Raw genomic sequence first — 26,561 nt, 5'->3', positions numbered from 1 at the left:
AGTAGAAGGTAATAATACCCGTCTGTGAAACATATCACTTTCCCAATACTTTGGCACACCTCTAACGGTTCATGATTTATCATGGAACGGCTGCATTCAGGCGGAGGATCTGTTAAATGTTTCGGCATATTATCAGGTCCTCTTCGACCAGAGGGACCGCTAGGGCTCAGTAGTTACTTATAAACCACTGCTGGTTGTTGATGGTTCAGTTCGTTTACACGAGCTGTACAATCCTTTTTACTAATCAGTAATGGTGGTTAAGTTTCGAAGCCAACGTGTGTCCAATCGTTTTATAATGCAACATAAGAATGTGTGTTTGGTGAAACTCTGCGTTACATTCGTCGTTATAAAACTAGTGATTGTGAGGGTGCTAATAATGATGTTTGAAACAAATGTATGGAGATGGGAATTTGAAAATGGCATTGGAAGTGCTTGTGATAGTTTTGTTATATATAGAAATAATAATTATATGAATCCTTCTAGTTTAATAGTGGTCATAATACATTTTGCAATTATTTCTCTGAAGATAAACACTATTGCCTAGTTCTTCACACATGTATGATAAAAGTGTTTATAATGACAGCGAGTGCAAAAGAAGTGATTTTTTTACTGTAACATTCTTAATCGTAGTGCTAAATCGTAGTTTGAATAGTAATGACTCTATAGCAACAAAAATAATGAAAAATTTAAATTAAATATCAATTAATTACTTAGTAATGATAACGGATGGTAAATGGTAATAACAATAAATTTATACGAAAATGGTTTGATATATTTTTGATGAAAATTTTTAGCTGTGCTAATGAAAAGTGATATGCTTTCATGCTCCGTAGATGGAAAAAATAAGACGATGTTGTGCAAGCTTAATAAGGCTTTGTATGGCTTGAAGCAGTTGAGTCGAGTTTGGAACCATAAACTAGATGTGGCGCTGCGACGTTTTAGAATTTAGACTAACACTAACGCAATACGACCACTGTGTTTACATCGGCTTCCGAGGAGGCAAGATTCTGATCGTTGATATATACGTCAAAGACCTGGTGGTCAAAATCTTTCGCCGTAGTGAGTTTAAGTACATTGTATCGAGGATGTTTTACATAAATTTTTGTTTGAAATTTAATTTGGCTTTGTTAAAGACAATTTTGAAAAATGGTAAAATTCGAAAAATCTCGTATTTTTTTCTCCACATAAGACAACATCACGAAGTTATAACTCTTCAGGTATTTTAAATAGTAAAAAAAAAATTCAGATTTATGAATTCAGATTTAATCCCTATTCTCTTGGACAGGCAAAACTAATTGTTGATTTATTCATGTTTTTACGTAAATCTAAGGATTTGTTTTTTGACCATTTTCAAATCGACCACGGCTGGAATCAGATTTTTAGTTCCAATACAAATTTCACATGCTTTAGTATAAAATTTCAATTTGAATAAGTGGTAGTCCGATCAACTATCACATCGCTGTTGATAAATATATTATTTGACATTTTTATTATACGCACTTTCTGACACAGGACAAATTTTGTAAAACAAAGTCGCTCAAAACTAACGCGATTTGTGCAAGACTGATAAGAGATACTTCAAAGAAATGTTACGTAATCAACACATTTATAATTAAATTATTAATTAAAAAATGCAATCTACTCTTGTTGCGTACAGTAATCAAATGTGTAAAAATCAGATTTTTATCTTCACTAGTCTTGAAATGGCAGTATGGTGAAGTCGTGCCCACACTTTCTGAGACACCCTATATCAGGGTTTTCAATTGAGAAATATCCTAGAAATCTCTCCCCTTGGTTATGCGACCTTGCCGCGATGAGAGGGCATAATGCATTAGCCCATATGATGGAAACCAAAGGCGTAACCTGTAGTGGTGGTATCACATTTTGGCACTTTTTGCTTAAAGCCGCGTCATAATTCATATGACATAGACGCAATAATATCTCGGATGTGATCCAACGGACATTCTGCGTTATTGATAGAATTGATGCCCATTTCAAATAATAAATCTATTCGAAGTGAACATTAATACTATTGGTGATGATCAGTTTGCCTTTTGCTAACCAGAATGATCCGTAGCCACTCTTACAATTAGCTAGACACATCGTTATCATGTACGACGTAGGGAATATTACTCTGAGGCAAATGACTAGTAGATTCACTGAGTAGAAATAAGTGGCGACAATCTTATTTTAATATGATTTTTACATTGCCATAATAAGAAATACCTCTTTTGTAACAACGGTATAAATAATCTAATTCCAGCTTCATTTTCGCAAAATTTACAAGTAGAAAGTAGGCGTTGTGAAGCATTGCATTCGCCACCGAAAAGTGAATCTTGTAGGAGACTGTTATAGAAGCTTAAGGTAACTTTACTCTTAAATATTACTATAAAAATGACTATGGAAAGTAAGACACTGAGATCGATCATTAGGGAACACATGCTAGTTTCGAGAAATTGTTGAATAGACAAGGAAAGTGATCTTTTTCTTTAAGGATATATGAACGTAATGACCAATAAATACTTTTAACAACAAAAAAGTGAAATGAACTAGAACTACTACTAAACAGCCTAATTTTGGTGAGACTTGACGACAATTGACATTTAAGACTCTAATCTTACGTAAAAGACAGGAGTAACCAGAATAGCACTTAAATGACAAATTATTCAAAACCATTTCGACTAGACACTACTACACTACTATTCCAACAAATTCTGATGGAGCTGCTGATTTTCACAATGCTTCCTTTTCTCAGCAGCAAGAGAATATGGGTATTTCACAAAAACTACCACGTCACAATACGAATAAAAAAACAGTGTTCATGTGGACACCATAGCCTAGTCCGTCTGTGTATTGGTCCTGGTAGAGGGGAAACTTGGCAAAAGCCAGACCGAGGGTTCAGCCTTGACAAGTTAAGCTGTCAGGCAGCTCCAAATAAATACCATACAACAAAAAATCATGAGAGTTTTTTTTAAATTTCTTTATTAGTATCATTCCAAACATTACATTCGTTTCTTATATCTAGGTGTTCTGTATTATTGGACAACACTATCATCCTAATTTGGTAAAACAAATTTAAGATTTCATTAACATTTTGTTAACAACATATTACATTTCATTTGCCGTAGCAGTTCAGATTTTTTACAGGTGAGTTAATTTCACCTGCTTATAAGAGAAAAAAAAACGCTTTGAATTTACTTAACCTAACTTAACCTAAACATATAACGCATTAATCGTGGCAATAAAAGATTGTAACGATTTTTGCTTTAAATTATTGTATTTGACATTTGTTCCAATGTTTCAACATTGGATATTCTATGTAACTCATTGGTACTGTACCAGGGAGGAAGCTTCAGAATAATTTTCAAAATTTTATTTTGAATTATCTGCAGAGCTTTCTTCCTGGTATTACAACAGCTAGTCCATATTGGTACAGCATACAACATGGCTGGCCTGAAATTTGTTTGAATATCAAAAGCTTGTTCTTAAGACAAAGTTTTGATTTTGATTACATATTCATTACATTCGACTTGAATGCCCTCAATGTGATTTTTTAAGTTAAATTCTTATCTAGCATGAGCCCTAGATACTTAACTTCATCTGACGAATTTATTGGAACCCCTCTCATCGTAACAACATGTCTACTTAAAGGTTTCAAATAAAGAGCTTTTGGTTTATGTGGGAATATTATTAGTTGAGTTTTGGAGGTATTAGGAGAAATCTTCCATTTCTGCAAGTATGAAGAAAAAATATCTAAACTTTTTTGCAATCGACTACAGATGACACGCAGACTTCGTCCTTTGGCGGAGAGACCTGTGTCATCCGCAAACAAGGATTTTTGACATCCCTGAGGTAACTCAGGTAAATCAAATGTGAAAATATTGTATTGGTCCCAAAATGCTGCCTTGAGGAACATCAGATCTTACAGGAAGTCTCTCAGATCTGGAGTTCTGATAATTAGCCTGAAGTGTACGATTTGACAGATAACTTTGAATTATTCTAACAATGTATGTTGGAAAATTAAAGTTTTTTAATTTTACAATCAAATCTTCATGTCAAACACTGTCGAATGCTTTTTCTATGTCTAGAAGAGCAAGACCAGTAGAATAGCCTTCAGATTTGTTGGAACGGATCAAATTTGTTACACGTAAAAGTTGATGAGTGGTCGAATGTCCATGGCGGAATCCGAACTGTTCATTGGCAAAAATTGAATTTTCGTTGATGTGGGCCATCATTCTGTTCAAAATGACCTTTTCAAAAAGTTTGCTGATAGAGAAAAGCAAACTGATTGGACGATAGCTAGAAGCTTCTGCAGGATTTTTGTCTGGTTTTAAAATTGGAACAACCTTAGCATTTTTCTATTTGTCAGGAAAATATGCTAATTGAAAACATTTGTTAAATATATCAACTAAAATGATAAGCTACTTTCTGGAAGTTTCTTGATGAGGATGTAGAAAATTCCATCATCGCCAGGAGCTTTCATATTCTTGATTTTTTTAATAATAGTTCTCACTTCTTCCAAATCAGTCTCACAGCCATTTTCAAAAACGTTCTGTTGATTGAGAATATTTTCGAAGTCCTGAGTAACTTGATTTTCAATTGGACTAGTAAGTCCTAAATTAAAATTGTGCGCACTTTCAAACTGCATAGCAAGTTTTTGAGCTTTTTCGCAATTACCTAGTTAGTAATAATTTGTTTTCCTTTTTCAATGCCGGTATTGGCTGCTGAGGTTTATTTTTTCAAAATTTTAGATAATTTCCAAAAGGGCTTAGAGCCAGTGTCCAATTGAGAATTTTATTTTGATTTTTTTTTTCTTAATTGAGTAAACGTTTTTTAATTTCTTTTTGCAGATCCTACCATATAATTTTCATGGCAGGACCGCGAGTGCGTTGCAATTGCCTTCTCACGTTTTCAGGGCGGATCAAAAGTTAACGATCATCGTCTATAATCACGGATTCGAATTTTACTTCACATTTTGGTATTGCAATGTCTCTTATTTCAACAATGATATTAATTAAAGTTTCGAGAGCATAGTCAATATCATGTTTCGTTTGCAAAGTAATGTTAACATCAAGATTACTATCAATGTATGTTACATATTCCAGTCAGCTCGAAAATTAATTGAAGGTTGAGCTGATAGGATTGTAAATCGCTTCATGCGATATTTGAAATGTAACAGAGACATGATCAGAATCAGAATCCTTGTAGGTTACACAGCGTAACAAAAATGACATTTTTGCGTGTCTCAAGGATTAAATTATGTGTCTCTAGTAGATTTGGGGTTGCTGAATCTGGTGCCATTCTCAGAAATGTTCCAGCACGTCACAATTTTTAGCTAGAGGTCGCCAAAGTTGTATAAAACAATGGTTTTATTCATGTTTACATGAAATTTAAAGTACGATTTATCAATTTTTTTTGTGATCTAATCCGCCAAACATGCAAAATAGAACTTGAACTTTCATTTTAGACATAATTTGATTGAAATTGCGCGATTAAATTTCGATTAAATCGATTTTTTCAACATGCTTGCAGTCTCCATACAAAATTCTTCGTTTCTTCTATATGGCAAAATACAACAATTCTCTAAACCATCAAAAAATAACCTTTCCGCATCGAAAGTATTACAAACTTTGATGATAAGTATTGTTATACACATAAAGTTTGAATTCTGTGGCAAATTAAGCCAATATATTACCTTACAAGCTGACAAACTTGCATGCAAGTTGGCTGAAATAGTAATTTTTTGCATTTTCAACAGTCAATATCTCAAAAACTAGATGTGCTATGATATTTCTGAAAACGGCAATGGATTCAGCAACCCTTAATTTAGTGAATAGCAGTATTTTGGTGCTGGAGACAAAAACGTGTTCCGCAGTGTTATCAGTTGGCTACAAACATGACTAGAGTCGGTGAAGACCAAATCAATCGTAGAAAGGTTTCTAGAAGAGAAAAACATGTAGGTATATCAGGGCATTGAATTGAGAAGTATCCTTCCAGTGCGCATCGTACCTTCGTGCTGTGCGTACACGAATTCTCTCTGCTCTTGGAAGTTTTCTTAAAAACTACCTAAAGCAATAAAACAGTACTTTTCAGTGCTACACAAACAGTACTTTTCAGTGCTAAAATTAAAAACGGTACTTTTCAGTGCTACTAAAACAGTACTTTTCAGTACTATTTTTTCTACTATTGATCCTTTTACGATCCTTGTTTGGACCCGTGCCTTCGATTTTTCGTTGGACCCGTTGGCGAAAGCTAGCGGTGGTAATCCTTCTTGGACACCGTCTAGGGAAAAAAACCTCTCGAAGGTCACGTCTTTCTCGTTTATTAACTAAACATGGTATCAACAACTAACAAAAGGAAGGGTGAATCTCTGAATTCACTACTTCCTTCCAAAAAAGTGGGTTTTAAAACTGTCACTACACGTGGCAAGAATGGAAGAAAGGACGCTTCCCCGGAATGCGAAGTTTCTTCCAAGGGTGAAATGAATAATTGTATTGAAATGAGCAATCAGTTCGATGCTCTAGACAAATTTTCCGAACACCAAATCGAAGCAGCCTCTAGCCAAGGCTCTTTGATTCAAGTGAGGAAGCAAAGAGTGCCGCCTATCGTGGTCAGTTGTTCCGAATTTGGGGGATTTAGGCAGGAGATCTTGAACTCCATTAGGGGAATCAAGGTTTCCTTCCAAATTGCAAAGAAAGGAGACTGTCGCGTTTTGCCGGAAACTCTTGAAGATCGCGAACTTCTTCTCAGACATCTTGAAGAGAAGAAGCACAAATTTTTTACTTATGACGACAAAACTGAACGTTTGTTCAAAGTCGTCTTGAAAGGTCTCTCAAGTGACTAAGTCACCTGAAGAGATCAAAAATGGAATAAATGATTTACTTGGATTTTCCCCAGTCCAAGTAATCATTATGAAAAAGAGAACCCAATCTGGCATTGTTCGGAAAGGGCTTTCTCAAGAATTTTATTTAGTTCACTTTAACAAAAAAGAACTAAATAATGTTAAAGCTTTAGAAAAAGCAAAACTTATGTTCGATGTCCGTGTGACATGGGAACATTTCCAGAAACCTGGAGGAAATTACCAGAACCCCACTCAGTGCCGTCGGTGCCAAAAGTGGGGTCATGGTACAAAAAATTGTCGCATGGATGCTAAATGCATGATTTGCGGAGGTTCTTCTCACGCTAAGGACGACTGTCCTGTGAAAGAAGATACCAGAAAATTTCAATGCGCCAATTGCAAGGGCCCTCACAAAGCTAACTTTTGGGAATGCATTTCACGCAAAAGAGTCGTTGAGGCTCGTGCCAGGCAGATGAAGGATAATATCCGTTACGATAACGGTCGTTTCCGGAATTTGCCTGGTAGAGTATCGAACAATGCTCATTTTTCAGTTAACGATCGCGTGATTAGGAATCATACCCACCAGGAAGATCATAATCATGCTCATTCACAAACAAATTTTAATCCGTCGGGTAGCCGTTCGAATCTTTCAATTTCGAATGTATCTACCCACGGTAAATCCTTTGCCGATATCGTAGCAGGAAATTTGAACTCCTCCCCTGTTCGTTCCATGAGTACCCATTCCACTTGTTTCAAATCAAATGGAAAAAACCCTACCGCCACAGGTAACTCTTACTCAGCTTCTTCGTCTACCGAAAATTCTAATGGGAAATCATCAAATGGACCCACTTCAAGTGATATGTCTGCCTCAGATTTTAATTTTCTAACTGAACAATTGAATCTAATGATTGATGCAATGTTCAAAGCCACCACTATGACTGAAGCAGTCCAAGTTGGTGTAAAATTTACAAATCAAATTGTTATTGGATTACGTTTTTCTAATGGATCCAAATAATAATTTAAATATTTTAAATTGGAATGCTCGTTCTCTGAATGGTAAAGAGGACGAGCTGTTTAATTTTCTTACAGCTAATAACGTGCATATAGCAGTTATTACCGAAACTTACTTAAAACCTGGATCCAAACTTAAAAAAGATCCTAACTTTTTTGTTTATCGTAATGATCGACTTGATGGGGCATGTGGGGGAGTTGCAATCATCATTCATAGGCGTATAAAACATCAACTGTTTTCGTCATTTGAAACTAAAGTTTTTGAAACTTTAGGTGTTTCTGTTGAAACACAGTTTGGCAAATATACTTTCATAGCTGCCTATTTGCCTTTTCAATGCTCTGGACAGCAAGTTAATTTGCTCCAAACTGACTTGCGAAAATTGACTCGCAATAAGTCAAAATTTTTTGTCATTGGTGACTTTAATGCCAAACATCGGTCATGGAATAATTCTCAAAGTAATTCCAACGGCAGAATTTTATTTGATGAGTGCTCTTCAGGATATTTCTCAATTCAATACCCTGATAGCCCTACATGTTTTTCCTCTTCTAGAAATCCATCTACGATTGACTTGGTCTTAACCGACTCTAGTCATCTTTGTAGCCAATTAGTTACTCATGCTGATTTTGATTCTGATCATGTCCCTGTTACATTTCAAATATCGCATGAAGCGATTCTCAATCCTATGAGCTCCACTTTCAACTATTTACGAGCCGACTGGAATAAATATGAAACGTATGTTGACTCTAATCTTGATGTTAACATTTCTTTAGAAACTAAAATTGATATTGACAATGCTCTTGAAACTTTAACAAATTCCATTGTTGAAGCCAGGAACATTGCAATTCCAAAATGTGAAGTAAAATTTGAATCCGTGATTATAGACGATGATCTTAAGCTCTTGATCCGTCTTAAAAACGTGAGGAGAAGGCAATTTCAACGCACTCGCGATCCTGCTATGAAAATTATATGGCAGGATTTGCAGAAAGAAATCAAGAAACGTTTTGCAGATTTAAGAAACAAAAATTTTGAAAATAAAATTTCTCAATTGGACCCCGGCTCTAAGCCCTTTTGGAAATTATCTAAAATCTTGAAAAAACCTCAGAAGCCAATACCGGCATTGAAAGAGGAAAACAAATTATTACTAACTAATAGCGAAAAAGCTCAAAAACTTGCTATGCAGTTTGAAAGTGCGCACAATTTTAATTTAGGACTTACTAGTCCAATTGAAAATCAAGTTACTCAGGAGTTCGAAAATATTCTCAATCAATAGAACGTTTTCGAAAATGCCTGGGAGACTGATTTGGAAGAAGTGAGAACTATTATTAAAAAATTCAAAAATATGAAAGCTCCTGTCGATGATGGAATTTTCTACATCCTCATCAAGAAACTTCCAGAAAGTAGCTTATCATTTTTAGTTGATATATTTAACAAATGTTTTCAATTAGCATATTTTCCTGACAAATGGAAAAATGCTAAGGTTGTTCCAATCTTAAAACCAGACAAAAATCCTGCAGAAGCTTCTAGCTATCGTCCAATCAGTTTGCTTTCATCCATCAGTAAACTTTTTGAAAAGGTTATTTTGAACAGAATGATGGCCCACATCAACGAAAATTCAATTTTTGCCAATGAACAGTTCGGATTCCGCCATGGACATTCGACCACTCATCAACTTTTACGTGTAACAAATTTGATCCGTTCCAACAAATCTGAAGGCTATTCTACTGGTCTTGCTCTTCTAGACATAGAAAAAGCATTCGACAGTGTTTGGCATGAAGGTTTGATTGTAAAATTGAAAAACTTTAATTTTCCAACATACATTGTTAGAATAATTCAAAGTTATCTGTCAAATCGTACACTTCAGGTTAATTATCAGAACTCCAGATCTGAAAGACTTCCTGTAAGAGCTGGTGTTCCCCAAGGCAGCATTTTGGGACCAATATTATACAATATTTTCACATCTGACTTACCTGAGTTACCTCAGGGATGTCAAAAATCTTTGTTTGCGGATGACACAGGCCTCTCCGCCAAAGGACGAAGCCTGCGTGTCATCTGTAGTCGATTGCAAAAAAGTTTGGATATTTTTTCTTCATACTTGCAAAAATGGAAGATTTCTCCTAATGCTTCCAAAACTCAACTAATAATATTCCCACATAAACCAAAAGCTCTTTATTTGAAACCTTCAAGTAGGGTTTTGTTCTACTTCGTCGTAAGCGTTACTATTCGTCGTATCAAACTTTAAATGTTCCACTACGGCGGATATTCAAACTTACCTGCAACATAGATTCATTATCCAAGTGTAATTTTGTGAAAGCTGTTATGGTTTGTACACTTGTACACCAAAAATGCAATAAAACTACTGTATTTCGGTAAATAACTTCAGTTCAATTATCCACCGAAATCGCATGGACGAATACGATTTGAGAGAAATGCTTAGCGATCGACTGAGCCACACACCACTTTCCAACACAAGTTTCTTCCCGCCCCCGTGGGTGACTTACTTCACCGGGCACTTATTTTCACTATGGAAAACCTTCGTACTTCTTCACTGAAGGATTTCATTCCAATCACACGCCGTAAAACTCCAATAAATCACCAAATTTTACGAAATTTCCTCAACCGCCGCGAATAATTGAGAATGTAAACAAAGTTCAATCCGTCGTACTGAGAAAAAAAAGGTTGTGCTCATCAATGTGTGCGCGACGCTCGACGTAAAAATACGATTCCTTTGATTGTGTTGTTTTCGCTGTACTGTGAGCAAATGCCATAATTGTACGGTCAAAAGGAATTGTGTTCATATGTTTGGGCTGAATTTTGATGACGAACAATTAATTTAGTATATTCCATCATGCTGAAGGAATGGAGGGAGATGCCCGTAGATCTATATATTCTAGTAAAACATTTTAATATAGGATTGATATGTTGTGTTTTAACCATTCAATACACACAGTGAGCCGTTAGTTGTGAGACGAATCTGGAAACTGATTGCGACGGAGTTGAAAACGATACGACGGACTGAGAATACGGTAAGATGCATTTTCTTTGCATTATTTCCAAAAAGAGATCAAGATTTATCAAAATGTTATTGTACAATGCTAAAGCCGTTTTGAGAAAGAATTGTTTGACATCGGTTTGTATCAGCATCATTCACTGCAATACTGGTAAAATTGCAGTTCTCACTGATCAATGCTTAATACGATGGATACTAACAAATCACCCTAGACATGTTGTCACGATGAGAGGGGTTCCAATAAATTGGTCAGATGAAGTTAAGTATCTAGGGCTCATGCTAGATAAGAATTTAACTTTCAAAAATCACATTGAGGGCATTCAAGCCAAATGTAATAAATATGTAAAATGTCTCTATCCCCTTATTAATAGAAAATCAAAACTTTGTCTTAAGAACAAGCTGTTGATATTCAAACAAATTTTCAGGCCAGCCATGTTGTATGCTGTACCAATATGGACTAGCTGTTGTAATACCAGGAAGAAAGCTCTGCAGAGAATTCAAAATAAAATTTTGAAAATGATTCTGAGGCTTCCTCCCTGGTATAGTACCAATGAGTTACATAGAATATCCAATGTTGAAACATTGGAACAAATGTCAAATAAAATAATCAATAATTTCAGGCAAAAATCGTTACAATCTTCTATTGCCACGATTAATGCGTTATATGTTTAGGTTAAGTTAGGTTAAGTATATTCAAAGCGTTTTTTTCTCTTATAAGCAGGTGAAATCAACTCACCTGTAAAAAATCTGAACTGCTACGGCAAATGAAATGTAATATGTTATTAACAAAATGTTAATAAAATCTTAGATTTGTTTTACCAAATTAGGATGATAGTGTTGTAGAATAACACAGAACACCTAGATATAAGAAATAATGAATGTAATGCTTGGAATGATACTAATAAAGAAATTAAAAAAAAAAAAAAAAGAGAAGTATCCTAGAAATCAAACTCTTATTTCCTTACCTGGTGTCCTGTTAGGTTTCTTTCTGTTTTCTTGGGCTCTGTTGGACCTTTTAGGTTATTTTGGTTCCAGTTTGTTTTTTGTTGAGGTCTTTAAAGTTCCTATATTTATGAACCTAATGTCGTGTTCGTTTTTAGGGATTGGGACGGTGATCAACACATAACAAACCAACGTCAACCAAATTGTAGTTTGGTCGAACCTGAATCGGGTTGGGGTTGAAACTGTGATTCAGAACGAGTGTCGCCAGTTCCAACCTAGGTTCAAAAACGAATTCGACATAAGTCGTTATCAGCTCCTGTAGTTTGATCACACTGCTAAAGCTTTTTCAGTATTGCAAGTATTTGTACTATGAGATTCGTGAAACATTTTTGAACAGCTTTTGCTCACCTCCACAGCCAAAACTATCTTGCTCTCTTCTCGGTATGAGCCGCACACGGAGGTGTGTTTGGGTTTGAATGGTTGAACTTGGAATGGAACGAACGACAGAAACTGCGGGGAGGACTCCGCGAGAGCGAAAATCCATCCAACTTGTGCAGTCAGTCTTTACCAGAGCGAGCGAAGAGGTGCGTGTATGTGGGAAAGATATCGCAACGAAAGATTCCTCCAATCCCTATATTTTCAATTGTGGTGATGGCTTTGTGAAGTGAAGAAGAAAATACAGCTCAAGAATAAACTCTTAACAAAAAAAAAACATTACCAAAGCTGGTTTTCGTTTCGTTCTCGTGTCTTGCCGTTTACTGAATCTGTGTATTTCTTATTATTTCTTCTGACCCGCAGTGGTGGCCACAACGGTGAGCAGCAGCCTCCAATTGGACTCGAAAAAGGCGAAGAATAAGGAAAATCTTCGAATGTGCGTCTTGGATTCCTACATTGGACAACAATCGTACAGTTTGAACGTTCTATCTGGCAAGTGCATTCCAGTAGAGTGACAATACAGGAAGAAGCAGGAAGCTCAATCCCGAACGGAGTTTGGTGTGACCCGTGGTCAAATTTTCGGTGGAGTTTTCAAGGAGTGGTGGATTTGAATTGTGGTTTTGGGAAAGGTCAAGCAGTGCGAAGAAGTGGAATTTCTTGAAGATTTTACAAGAAGCTGGATTATTCTGGGAGGTGCGGTAATTTTGGTGAAGTGTCTCATAAATTCGATTACCAAGAGAAGATTTTTCCTGGTTGAAGGAGGATCCATTAGTGAAAAGTTGTCCCAAACAGGAAGAGGAAGCTATTGAAGCAGGAAGAAGAAAAGCTGGTGAAGAGTATGGAGAAGTGGTTTTGATACTCATTCAAAAAATGATTCAAAAATTCATTTGAAATCCGTAAAATTTTCACGCTGTTGGTGAATGTGAGATTGGTTTTGGTGCTCGTAGAAAGTGCATTCGACAAAAAGTCGTGAAGAAAACTTATTCCGACGAGGAAAGTGTTTGAGGAAGTTCTTTTTTTCATTTGCGAGTCGTAGAAAGTAGTAGGTAGTGGGTACACACATAAAATATATAAGAAAAGGCAGCGCCCTCCAGTTCGGAAAGCAAAGCCGAAGAAAACCGCAAAGAAGAAGAAGAAATAGTAGCGGACAAGCCAGTCAGCCGAAGACTTCGCAGACGACGATCGATGCTCGATTAGCTGCTTCTGCTGCTGGCTGGCTGTTCGTCATCATTGGTCGTCCGGCAGCGAAGGCGACGACGACGACGACGTCCAGAAGAGCGACTTGGAACACGGCCTTACCATGGCTGAGGAAGAGTTGATGGTCGTACTGCGAAAGAGTGAGGATGCAACTTTTGGCTTCTCGCTGCTGCGGACCGACTCGCTGATTGGATTCCCCCATGTCATCTACGATATCGTGGAGAACTCGCCGGCTGCCGAATGTGGAGAGGTGAGTACCTACCCAGCGAGAGCTGGCTGGTCTGGGGAGGGAAGGGCTGGGTTGAGTTGTTTGGTTTTGCTTCCTACTGGCTGGTTGTACATGTTGCAAAACTATAAGCAAGGCGTGTGAGGAGAAAATCTTGCATTTTTAGTCATATTTTTAGCTGTCGAAAACTTTTACTAAGCAATCAAATTTTGAAGTGTGCTTGGGGAAGTTTAGAGCCAAGACTTATAACTACCTACCTATGAGCATTATTTGGGAATTTTCATAGAACTGATAACTTTTCTATAAGTTTGATTCATATAGTCAAGGCTGGTAGCAGGTCTCGTTTTAGACACTTGGCCACTATTTCAATGCGAGTCTCTAAAAAGTTTTTTTTTTCGTTTCTAGTTAAAGATACCTATACTTTTTTTTTTAAACAAACATGATCTCTAAAGTCGCTATTTTTCTTCTCCTTACAGTGAGTTCTGATTAGAAATACCTGATCACAAATTTGCAAAGGGATTAGTCTAAAAATTGCAAGATTTCCTTCACTTTCGAATATTTTTCTATCTTCGGTAGTTATTCTAGCAAATCTTCCGATACCTACAAGAATTTGACCAAGAAAATCTTCAAGGGTTTACCCGGGGTATATGAAAACATTCGTTTAAAGTTTTTTCTCCAGGAACTTCTACATAGTCCTCAAAGAGTCGATTTTTTCAGTAATTTCTCCGGTCATTTTCATACGGATTCCATCATGAATTTATATACGGTTTATTTCAGGATTTGCTCCAAATTCTCCAATGGATAATACCTGAAAATCTATTACAATTTCCTCCAGATGTTTTTTTTCTCGAAATTTCGCTACACATTTCTCAACATTCCATCCACGATCACTTCTGCAGTTTTTCCAATAAAATCTTTAGTAATTTTCCAAGTAAAATCTCGATGAGTGCTTCAATATTCAGTTTGAGATTTCACATTAGCACATACTCCATAAGAGACAAAGAGTTCATCAGGAATTTTGCAGAAGTTTTATCAGTCATGTCTCCAATAGAGGAAACCTTGACAAAATGCTTCTAGGAATTCAACCTAAGAAATGGAGGCATCTCTGTAGAAATTAATGCTTGAGCTGTTGGAAGTGTCCTAAACCGAAATGCTGGCCGAATCTTTTGAAGAACCACTGGATGAACTCTAGGATTTTCTTAGGAAATGTGGGATAATATCTGAAGAAACCAATGGTGGAGTCTCTGTTGTAATTTCTGAGGATATCCTGAATTCTTGTATGTGTACTAAAATAATTTGTTGAGGGAATTCCGTTAAAAAATCAATAAATGTAACTGTTATAGGCGAATACCTGAATGGATCACTATAATCAAAACGGCCGCTATAAAATGTACATATAATGCCACCGTATTGTTATGTGGTTGACAGAACGGCAATGCTGTCCCAATGTTGAATCCAATATACTGTGGTGCCGCTGTTTTGATGCGGCGAGTGCCAAATGAATGACCTTCAATAATTGATTGGTGTCTAATGAAATTCCCGGAAAAATCTTGAAAATCTGAAAAAAAATTCATTCCTAAACAAAATGAAAAATAAAAGATGTCTGGTCGGATTTTCGAAAAAAAAACCTAGAGCAACTTTAATTTCCCGATTCATGTTAAGATTATTTTAGTTTTCTGAATTCGTGTATGGTCTCCTGCCGATTCCTGTTCGCTCTCTTTTTGATCTCTTTTTTCAAACATAAGCTCTCTAAAGTTCCTATTTTAAAGGTACTCAGTTGCTACCAGTCTTGATAATCACTTTGTGTAGAACAGTCAACTAAGGCTGATAGCAGGTATATTTTTAAATCATTCGTCACTATTTTAATGTAAGTCTAAAAAGTCTATTTTTCATGAAGAGTTTTCTTTTTTGAATTTCTGATATTATCAACGAAATATCAGAAGGCATTGAAGATTTTGTTTCGTATAATTTGGTAGCAAGGTCTAACGGTATGTGGAATAAACCCTGAAAGAGATTTTTGGGAAAGTTATCTAAATACCATAAGACAAACTGTTGCGTATTTTTTTTATAGAAATTCTATTAAAAAAAATTTCAAAAAGAACAAATTCTTCCAGTTAATTCTTGTGTAAGTCCTTCACCAGAAATACCTACGCGTATGCTCAATTGGTTCTCTAGGATATCCAGAAATTATTTAGAAAGAGCTCCAGGAATTCTTGCAGTAGAAATAACTGTAGGGATTCATCCAAAAATCTCTTCAGATAGTTCGTCAGCATTTTTTACAGGATTGCTTTCAAAAAAAATCCAAAGATTCTTTAAAGAATCTATGATAAAAGGTCATCGGTGTTGTTCCGAAATCCTCCAACTGTACAACGCTGATAGCTCCTTTAATTTCCACAGGGGTTGCGCTGAAAAATGTCCATGGATTTGCTTTAGAAATTCTTCCATAATTCTAGAAGATTCTAGATCTTCAAAATATTTCTTAAGAAATTCTCTACGAGAACCCACAAGGGTATACTCGATGAATTAAACGATGGCAATGACATTGATACAATTCTGAAACCCCTAATGCAAATTGTTTGGAAGAAATTACAGCTCTCTAGGTCAATTATCAGTATATATCCATTTTTTACGGTTTTTTCGGTTCTACCGGGGTACCACAAAGTTACAAGATCTTCCAGAGGCAACGATTGTATAACTACTCATAACTCATCACTTCAAGTTATTGAGGAAAAATGCGAATCTCTAGATCAGTTTTCAGGAAATGTCTACTTTTCTGGATGTTCTGGAGGTGTGGTCTTTGAGGTGGTCATTAAGAATCTGACGATGGTAATGACATTGATACGATTCTAAAACAACGATAGCAAATTGTTTGGAATAAATTACAGCTCTGTAGGTCAATTTTCAGCATAAGTTCCTTTTTACGGATGTTCTGGACCTTCCGAAGGAGCGCAAAACGGTCATTCGAAATAAATGATGAACCATGCGGACTTCATCACTAAAAGCCGTTTAAAAAAATCGCAGCCTTCAGTGCCAATTTTCAAGAAATGCACATTCCTTCGGATCTTTCGGAGGACCACAGAATAGCCATTCAAGGCCAGGCTACGACAACGCCATTGGTCAATTGCCAGCTTATGCCCACTTTTACGGATGTTCCGGATCTTCCGGAGGACCAAATAGAGCCCATTGAAGACGAAACGACGTCGATGACATTCTGAAGACAACTTGGAAGAAAACGCAGCTCTGTGGGTCAATTGTCGGCATATGTCCATTTTTACGGATCTTCTGGAGGACAAAAAAAGACCATTTGAGATCATACCAATGCAACGATAGTATACCAATTTAAGGCTCATAACTGCAAATCGCTCGAAAAAAAAAATCCCAGCTCGCTAGGTGAATTTTTAAGATATATCCACTTTTACGGGTGTTCCGGATTTTCCGGAGAACCCAGGGATACATAATTCCCATGTTGTGTTAAATTTGAGGTGTTCAAACACCAATTATCTATTATAATTCAAAAAAGGAAGTTGGTCGAATTTTTACCTGACCTGACCCAGGAAGACACTGGAACAACTCCGGCCATAGAAATAAATTGGTCCACATGCGCCAGCATTTGAAACTAGAAGCCTTTGGAATGCATGTAGTGAAAATCGCATGTAAAGCAGTTGAAATGAACGATCACAATAACAATTTGAATAAAATCTCAACCCGGTCGGATACGGGTTAAGAAATTCTCTTCAAGTGTTTTTGAAAAAAAAAAGGTTCAGAGATTTTTCCAAATAATTCTACAAGACTTCCTCGCACAAGGATTTTATTAAGAACTTTTCCAGGAAATTTATTAGGAAGTCAAGGATTTCTCATATAGTTTCTCCAGAATTTTATACAGAGAGTGTTCGTGTATTAATTTATAAACATTTTGACTAATTTCGCTAGCAAATTATCCATAAATTTGTTAAGAGTTCCTTGTAGCTTCCACTCGATAACAGCAGCTCATTAACTGGATTGATTTATATTTGTCTAGGGGATTTTTGGTGCTTTGTATTGGTGGTCGCTTTCATACAGAGTAAACAATTTCTCATCGACAACGTAACTTTTAAGAGTTGGTTTGACGTTTTTTTACGGTTAACTGCTTTTTAAATGGACTACGGCCCAGTTGAAGAGCGCCCCACTATCAAGCGGAAGCTGTTGTTGTTTTAGCATTTTATCTTGAGAGTTTTCTCAGCTTTTCTTAGCCTTCATCGAGATCTATGCATGATATAGTCGAGTATGTTTCCAGAGGATTCATCAGAATTTCTTAACAGTATCCTCAATATATAACGGGAGCGGGTCATTTGGCATTTAGCATAACTAAAATTATATCCCTTCTTTCAAAATATACATGTTCTTGATGAAATTTATTTATGTCTAATGATCAGGGATTGAATCCAGAGAAAATTGAGAGAATCTCTCACGTATCGCTCTCTGTAACTATCATAACATGCTGCACATTATGAGAGACTGTTTATCGTATACTGTTACAACTTTGATCAGATTGGGGGGCTAGTAGTGCATGATAAAACCCCTCTAAACATGCTCCAAGCCTGGGGGACACTGTTGCTATTGGAAGTTCGTGGATTGTTTACCGTGCCAGTAAAAAACACCTATCCCCAATGGTAAACAAGCGAGAAAAATGGATTTTATCATCGCTCTCTCGTTGGAGCTCTCGCTCACTGCTTCCATTTATCAGATTTGTAACAACTTGCAATACATTGACGATCGTGGACCGCAACAGATGGGATGTTTTTCTTTGCTTGCTTTGATCGTGCTTCATACTCAAATGAGAGCGAATTCTGCAATGCCTGCTAATGATCATTATACCATATGACTGTTATGCCAAATGTCCTTTATGCCAAACGGCGTTATGCTAAATGACTCGGACCCATATATAACTCCCGATTTCTTTTCAAGAATTCTTCCTTCGATTTCTGAAAAAAATCATTGAATATTCCCTAGCAGAATTCATGCACAAATTTCAATAGTACTTCCTAGGGATTTCGATAATAATCTCTGGAAGAATTTTTCAAACGAATTCTAAAGACATCAATGGAAGATACATTGGATGAGTTGATGGAGAAATGCCAGGAAAAATTGCTCGAAAAAATATTTGTCTCGATAAATGTCTATTACAATCTCTAAAGTAATTTCAATAAATGAATTACCGGATCATCGAGTACTTTCTTGAGTAATAGACTAGAGAATCCTTAATTCAATCATCAGCATTGATTATAAATTAAACCACTCATTTTTTGTTCAAATCAATCCTCATAAAAAGCTATCCCTGCATTACAGATGCAAGTGTAAGGCAATCATAGATTTTTATGAACATTGCTTTTACTTTGAGAAAAAAATAGTTTAAAAATTTCTGAAACGTTGATGGCTTTTTTCCTTTTTCCTATACAAAAAATACAAAGAAATCTCTAGATATAATATAGTTAAATCTCCATGAATTAACTTTTCTTGTCTTGAGAGACTCAGCGAGCCACACAAAACATTTTATTTTTACAGGACTGGTAGAAAATCACTATGTACAAGAATACCTCCAGGCGTTCCTACGTCAATGTTTGTAGTTATTCTTCAATTTTAATATGGATTCGTTATATCTGTGTTTCTACCCGAAATCGCTACAAATATCCTCCAGATATTATTTCAGGAAATGTATTTATTATTTTTCCAGGCAATTTACCCATACTTTCGATCAGAGATTTCTCATTAAATCTCTCCAGAAATTCCCATAGCATTTTATCTAGGAATTACTACTGCAGTTCTTCCAGAAAAAATCGACCAATTTTTCAAAATCTCCAAAATCTCTTTAAAATTTTATTTAAGTTTTCACACCAGCAAAAACTATAGAAATAATGATTCCTACACAAAGTTCTTCAAGAATGGATGCCGTTTGATGTTTTTATGGAGTTCCATCAGAAAAGCCTGCTGAATATTATTCAGAGCTGAAAATCATTATACTACCCTTCTACGCCTACTTGTCCTATGTTCTATGTCTAATTTTTCTGGAAAATTCACCACAAGACTTGCACAATAGTCCAAGAACTCCTACAGATATCTTTGCAGGAAATCATGAGCAATGTGTACATAAGCCTCGTCAAAGATTACTTTATGTTTAAACCTCCTTGGATTTCTCCAGGAATTTAAAAAATATAATAAATCCTTGACAAATGCCTAAGAACAGTTGATAAGCTGATGGTGATGATTTTACCTTTTTTCTTATAATAAAAACATCTGTATGATATTTCGAAGACGATGTAAATAAGGTGCTGTCCACTAATTACGTAAGACAATTTTAGGGATTTTTCAACCCCCCTTCCCCCATGGCAAGTTTTTTTGTGTGAAAACCAAAAATAAATTGTATGACGCGTAAGAAATCTCAAACCCCCCTCCCCCCATAACCCCTTACGTAATTAATGGACGTCCCCTAATGAAATAAATTGTATTAAAACTTCCGTGGTAATTTCGCAAAAAAAAAATCTAAAGGACATACTGAAGCAATCTTAACAGGAATGATAAGAATATTCTTTTTTAAATTCATCCACGAAATTCGTAAAAAAAAATCTCAAAACAAGCTCATGAAGAGATCTACGGAATAATATGTGATGGAAATGTACAGTAAAACGAACAATAATACTAGTAATGTCATGAGTAATTCCAGAAAAGTCTTACATATGGTTTTATGAAAATTACTGTTCAACTTAGGAATCTAACTTCCATCTCATGATTCCTGTTAAATTTCATTTTGTATTCATAATTCATGTAAGTCCTCGTTTTGGTTAATAATCAGATTATTTTATAAACATTCTTCTTTTGTTTTTCGTGGAAATCAAGTAAAAATCATCAATTTTTTTCCCTATGTTGCCTACACGTTTAGAACGAAACAGATAGTCTTAGTCTTTTAAAATTAATTATTCGTCAATCATTTATGTATTTTTAAGAATTTTTTAAACCTGGAATTATTTTTATTATTTTTTTTATTCAAGACTTAGAAAAACCTGGAAATACAGGAAATTTCATTTCTGTAAACGAGTAGACACCCTGGATGAGCAGTAATACTTTTCGTAATGTGACAAATAATAGGGGAGGTGTACCAGTTTTCGACACCATAAGGCATATTTTGTTCACCTTTGATTACTGTCAATTAAACGAAAGCTTTAAATCCATGCTCAGCAGGAAAAAATATAAAAACTGATTGGAAACATTGTTTTCGTATTGAAAAGTGGAGATTCGCCACTCTGGACCACTTGTACCAGTAATCGCCACGATTTTAATTTCGGTAACTCAATTCGGCACCTACGTTAATTTCTTATTGGGAGTGGCGAATCTGGAACGCCATGGCAAAATAAGGTGCAAAGAGCAAAAATTTGAAGGAAAATTATTTTTTTCTATTATTTTCTGAGAAAAGTTTAAGGATTCTGACTATGCTTACGTATTATCTTAAAACAATTTCGAACACTAAACGATTGGCAACTATTCATGTCGTAAAACGCTATATAATCTGGGGTGGTTAATAACTGATACCGGAAACCTTCCCTAATTGACGTTAATCAAAACAACTTTGAAATATCCTTAGAAACATTTTAGGTCGGTTTCTCTAAAAAATCCTTATGAAAACTTGTATTTCCTGAATCATTTTAAGAACCTCAGTTGCTATTTCAGTATGTTTTTTTTTTATATGTTCAAAATATGAAATTATAGTTTATTCGAACATTCTACAACCTCTTTCTTTGCTGCCACATTTTATTGTGCTTTAGTGATAAATCAACAAAATTAACGTAATTCGTAGATTTTATCTTTCTAATTCGATGAATTCCGGAATTTTCATGCTGTTCTTCTTGCCATGAACCATAGCCTAGTGGTACAGTCCGTAGCTACCAAGCACAGCCATGCTGAAGGAGTCTGGGTTCGATTCCCGGTCGGTGCTGGATCTTTTCGTAATGCAAATTTCCTTGACTTTCCTGGGCATAAAGTATCATCAACTACCGAATAGAATAGTAATAGACTAGAGAATCCTTAATTCAATCATCAGCATTGATTATAAAATAAACCACTCATTTTTTGTTCAAATCAATCCTCATAAAAAGCTATCCCTGCATTACAGATGCAAGTGTAAGGCAATCATAGATTTTTATGAACATTGCTTTTACTTTGAGAAAAAAATAGTTTAAAAATTTCTGAAACGTTGATGGCTTTTTTCCTTTTTCCTATACAAAAAATACAAAGAAATCTCTAGATATAATATAGTTAAATCTCCATGAATTAACTTTTCTTGTCTTGAGAGACTCAGCGAGCCACACAAAACATTTTATTTTTACAGGACTGGTAGAAAATCACTATGTACAAGAATACCTCCAGGCGTTCCTACGTCAATGTTTGTAGTTATTCTTCAATTTTAATATGGATTCGTTATATCTGTGTTTCTACCCGAAATCGCTACAAATATCCTCCAGATATTATTTCAGGAAATGTATTTATTATTTTTCCAGGCAATTTACCCATACTTTCGATCAGAGATTTCTCATTAAATCTCTCCAGAAATTCCCATAGCATTTTATCTAGGAATTACTACTGCAGTTCTTCCAGAAAAAATCGACCAATTTTTCAAAATCTCCAAAATCTCTTTAAAATTTTATTTAAGTTTTCACACCAGCAAAAACTATAGAAATAATGATTCCTACACAAAGTTCTTCAAGAATGGATGCCGTTTGATGTTTTTATGGAGTTCCATCAGAAAAGCCTGCTGAATATTATTCAGAGCTGAAAATCATTATACTACCCTTCTACGCCTACTTGTCCTATGTTCTATGTCTAATTTTTCTGGAAAATTCACCACAAGACTTGCACAATAGTCCAAGAACTCCTACAGATATCTTTGCAGGAAATCATGAGCAATGTGTACATAAGCCTCGTCAAAGATTACTTTATGTTTAAACCTCCTTGGATTTCTCCAGGAATTTAAAAAATATAATAAATCCTTGACAAATGCCTAAGAACAGTTGATAAGCTGATGGTGATGATTTTACCTTTTTTCTTATAATAAAAACATCTGTATGATATTTCGAAGACGATGTAAATAAGGTGCTGTCCACTAATTACGTAAGACAATTTTAGGGATTTTTCAACCCCCCTTCCCCCATGGCAAGTTTTTTTGTGTGAAAACCAAAAATAAATTGTATGACGCGTAAGAAATCTCAAACCCCCCTCCCCCCATAACCCCTTACGTAATTAATGGACGTCCCCTAATGAAATAAATTGTATTAAAACTTCCGTGGTAATTTCGCAAAAAAAAATCTAAAGGACATACTGAAGCAATCTTAACAGGAATGATAAGAATATTCTTTTTTAAATTCATCCACGAAATTCGTAAAAAAAAATCTCAAAACAAGCTCATGAAGAGATCTACGGAATAATATGTGATGGAAATGTACAGTAAAACGAACAATAATACTAGTAATGTCATGAGTAATTCCAGAAAAGTCTTACATATGGTTTTATGAAAATTACTGTTCAACTTAGGAATCTAACTTCCATCTCATGATTCCTGTTAAATTTCATTTTGTATTCATAATTCATGTAAGTCCTCGTTTTGGTTAATAATCAGATTATTTTATAAACATTCTTCTTTTGTTTTTCGTGGAAATCAAGTAAAAATCATCAATTTTTTTCCCTATGTTGCCTACACGTTTAGAACGAAACAGATAGTCTTAGTCTTTTAAAATTAACTATTCGTCAATCATTTATGTATTTTTAAGAATTTTTTAAACCTGGAATTATTTTTATTATTTTTTTTATTCAAGACTTAGAAAAACCTGGAAATACAGGAAATTTCATTTCTGTAAACGAGTAGACACCCTGGATGAGCAGTAATACTTTTCGTAATGTGACAAATAATAGGGGAGGTGTACCAGTTTTCGACACCATAAGGCATATTTTGTTCACCTTTGATTACTGTCAATTAAACGAAAGCTTTAAATCCATGCTCAGCAGGAAAAAATATAAAAACTGATTGGAAACATTGTTTTCGTATTGAAAAGTGGAGATTCGCCACTCTGGACCACTTGTACCAGTAATCGCCACGATTTTAATTTCGGTAACTCAATTCGGCACCTACGTTAATTTCTTATTGGGAGTGGCGAATCTGGAACGCCATGGCAAAATAAGGTGCAAAGAGCAAAAATTTGAAGGAAAATTATTTTTTTCTATTATTTTCTGAGAAAAGTTTAAGGATTCTGACTATGCTTACGTATTATCTTAAAACAATTTCGAACACTAAACGATTGGCAACTATTCATGTCGTAAAACGCTATATAATCTGGGGTGGTTAATAACTGATACCGGAAACCTTCCCTAATTGACGTTAATCAAAACAACTTTGAAATATCCTTAGAAACATTTTAGGTCGGTTTCTCTAAAAAATCCTTATGAAAACTTGTATTTCCTGAATCATTTTAAGAACCTCAGTTGCTATTTCAGTATGTTTTTTTTTATATGTTCAAAATATGAAATTATAGTTTATTCGAACATTCTACAACCTCTTTCTTTGCTGCCACATTTTATTGTGCTTTAGTGATAAATCAACAAAATTAACGTAATTCGTAGATTTTATCTTTCTAATTCGATGAATTCCGGAATTTTCATGCTGTTCTTCTTGCCATGAACCATAGCCTAGTGGTACAGTCCGTAGCTACCAAGCACAGCCATGCTGAAGGAGTCTGGGTTCGATTCCCGGTCGGTGCTGGATCTTTTCGTAATGCAAATTTCCTTGACTTTCCTGGGCATAAAGTATCATCAACTACCGAATAAACGTGAGAGTAAAACGCAAAAAAAAGCACATTGCATTCTCGTGGTATAACTACTTATCTATACTAAATTCCGTCTCTTCCTGTCGATGTCGTCAGAACATAAAAAAAAAATCCGTGACTGAAGCAATTTCTCCAGCTTATCGTATCTAAATCCCACATTCTACCACACACGTGCAGTGTACAGAAGATTCCCCCATAAAGATAATAGCTGAGTTTATTTTCGATACAAGACCAACATCGAAACAACAGACAGATCCATCAACGGCAAAATTGTGCCCGGATGACATCGATTTCCAATCGCATACCACACAGTAGTTTTTTGGCTGAAAGACCTACTATTTCCCGACATTCGCAGATGTCGATAGTAGAGTTCCCATTCGAAAACGCCAGAAAAAAAATCGAAAGATAAATGCGAGCAAAAGCAAACGCAATTTTTTTCGGTAGTGTTCGCAGGGCGTAGCCGGTCCGTTTTTTTGTGAGCAGTGGAAACCGATATAACGACGATTGCGACGAAAGATGTGCATCCGAAAAACGAAATGAAATTCATCGAAAATGGGTTGCAATTAAAGAAACCGAAGCAACTCACGGAGAGTAAAAGTCTAGCGTAACATGTGGTGAGGTCTCAATTGTAAAACTTAAACATTGGGTGATTCGCCCGAATAAATTGTCATCCTTACTCCCAAATTCTATTCAAAATCTAAGCTCGTTGTACATAGTTTTACACTGACCATACGAGCATAACTGTCCCAAACAGATTTTCCGAGCCACACCTCTTTATCATCGTGAAGCTCTTGTTTTACTACATGATTTACTACGCATTCGAAGTCTCATGATTTGCATTTGTGCTCTGATGTCAAATAGGCCCTTTGGTTATTATTATAAAAACAGTAAAACAAAGTTTTTAAAATGTGGATCATCATAGAGTAGATAAGAGTAGCTAACAACGCTTTTGATTACAGGAGCAAATAATCTAATCTGATTACATTTTCGACTTCAGTTCTTTTCACATGTTATGCTAGAAATAGGATTGACCCGCATAGCGGCGATGAAGGTGATGGAAAGATGATGCTCGCGATGACTGGCCAGCAAGCACTACCGCCGACGGTCTCGTTGTGTCACACATTCGTCATATAAGTCGGAAAATAATTGGGAAATGCTCCGTGGTCCACCATATGGGGGGTGCTTCGCTTTCCTTGGAGCGAATTCGTCGAATTCGGTGCTCTACTCGCGCAACTCATGCCTATTTCATGTGACCGATTGGTAACGTTTTCCTTTTTCGCTATTTGTTTCCCTCTTTCTCGTGCTTCGGCGTTCGATACATTTGACCGAGTTTGGAAAGGTATCGAGAAATAACTCAATTAGACAATTATTTTGTTCAGCGAATTTTAAATTTAACAATTCTAATTTGCCACACAATCTGCTGAGTGTTGATGGTTGCATTTTTACTATAGGGGCATCCGGAACATCCGTAGAAACGGTCATTTTGTGAAAATCTTCAATATTTGTTTAAATGATATCATCATTTATGATTGTATAGCCTAACGAATGATTTATATTATTCATGGATATAAGTATCATATCAGAATTCATAATTATAATACAAAATGGATTATTTGGATTGTTGATGGAAATAAGTGTAACTATCAAGATTCAGAAGATCCGGAATATACATAAAAAATGTCATCTCATGAAAACCAACCTAGACCACCACATTTTTAAACGATGTTTGAACTTGGAGATGCAGATGGATGATTAGCATTGTTTATGGGTAAAGTTGGCTACCATTACGTCCTCCGAAAAATCCATAAAAATGAGCATTTCTTGAAAATTATCTCAGAATCCCGCGATTTATTCCGAACATCTCAAAATTCGTAATTATCAAACAGAATGAAGAGAAGAATCCACGAAATATTCATGGATATATGCCACCGGGCTGTATAATCTGGGAATGGCCTATTTTTTTAACTTTAAATAACTCGAAAATGGCTACTTTTAGAAAAGTTTCAAGCCTTTTATTTTATCATCGTTCGATTTCAAGCCTTTTATTTTATCATCGTAACGTA

At 35.6% G+C, this 26,561-nt stretch overlaps 1 protein-coding gene across 5 annotated transcripts in view; it reads left to right on the top strand.

Annotated features, from left to right (window-relative positions):
• The window catches only part of LOC5564403, a 297,528-nt gene that overhangs the window by 12,005 nt on the left and 258,962 nt on the right, over positions 1-26,561 (top strand). For 3 of the 5 annotated variants that reach the window (XM_021844308.1, XM_021844302.1, XM_021844316.1), the window contains exon 2: positions 12,598-13,681. In XM_021844308.1, coding sequence (XP_021700000.1) covers positions 13,535-13,681 — 147 coding nt within the window. In that variant the 5' untranslated portion in view covers positions 12,598-13,534. Of the gene's footprint in view, positions 1-12,281; positions 13,682-26,561 lie in introns of those variants that run through there. The other 2 variants (XM_021844304.1, XM_001648696.2) reach the window with 2 other exon arrangements.

Source organism: Aedes aegypti, chromosome 1, assembly GCF_002204515.2.
Source record: "Aedes aegypti strain LVP_AGWG chromosome 1, AaegL5.0 Primary Assembly, whole genome shotgun sequence".
Classification (NCBI taxonomy): domain Eukaryota; kingdom Metazoa; phylum Arthropoda; class Insecta; order Diptera; family Culicidae; genus Aedes; species Aedes aegypti.
Note: the sequence above shows the minus strand (reverse complement) of the source record. Positions and strands in the feature narration are given on the sequence as shown.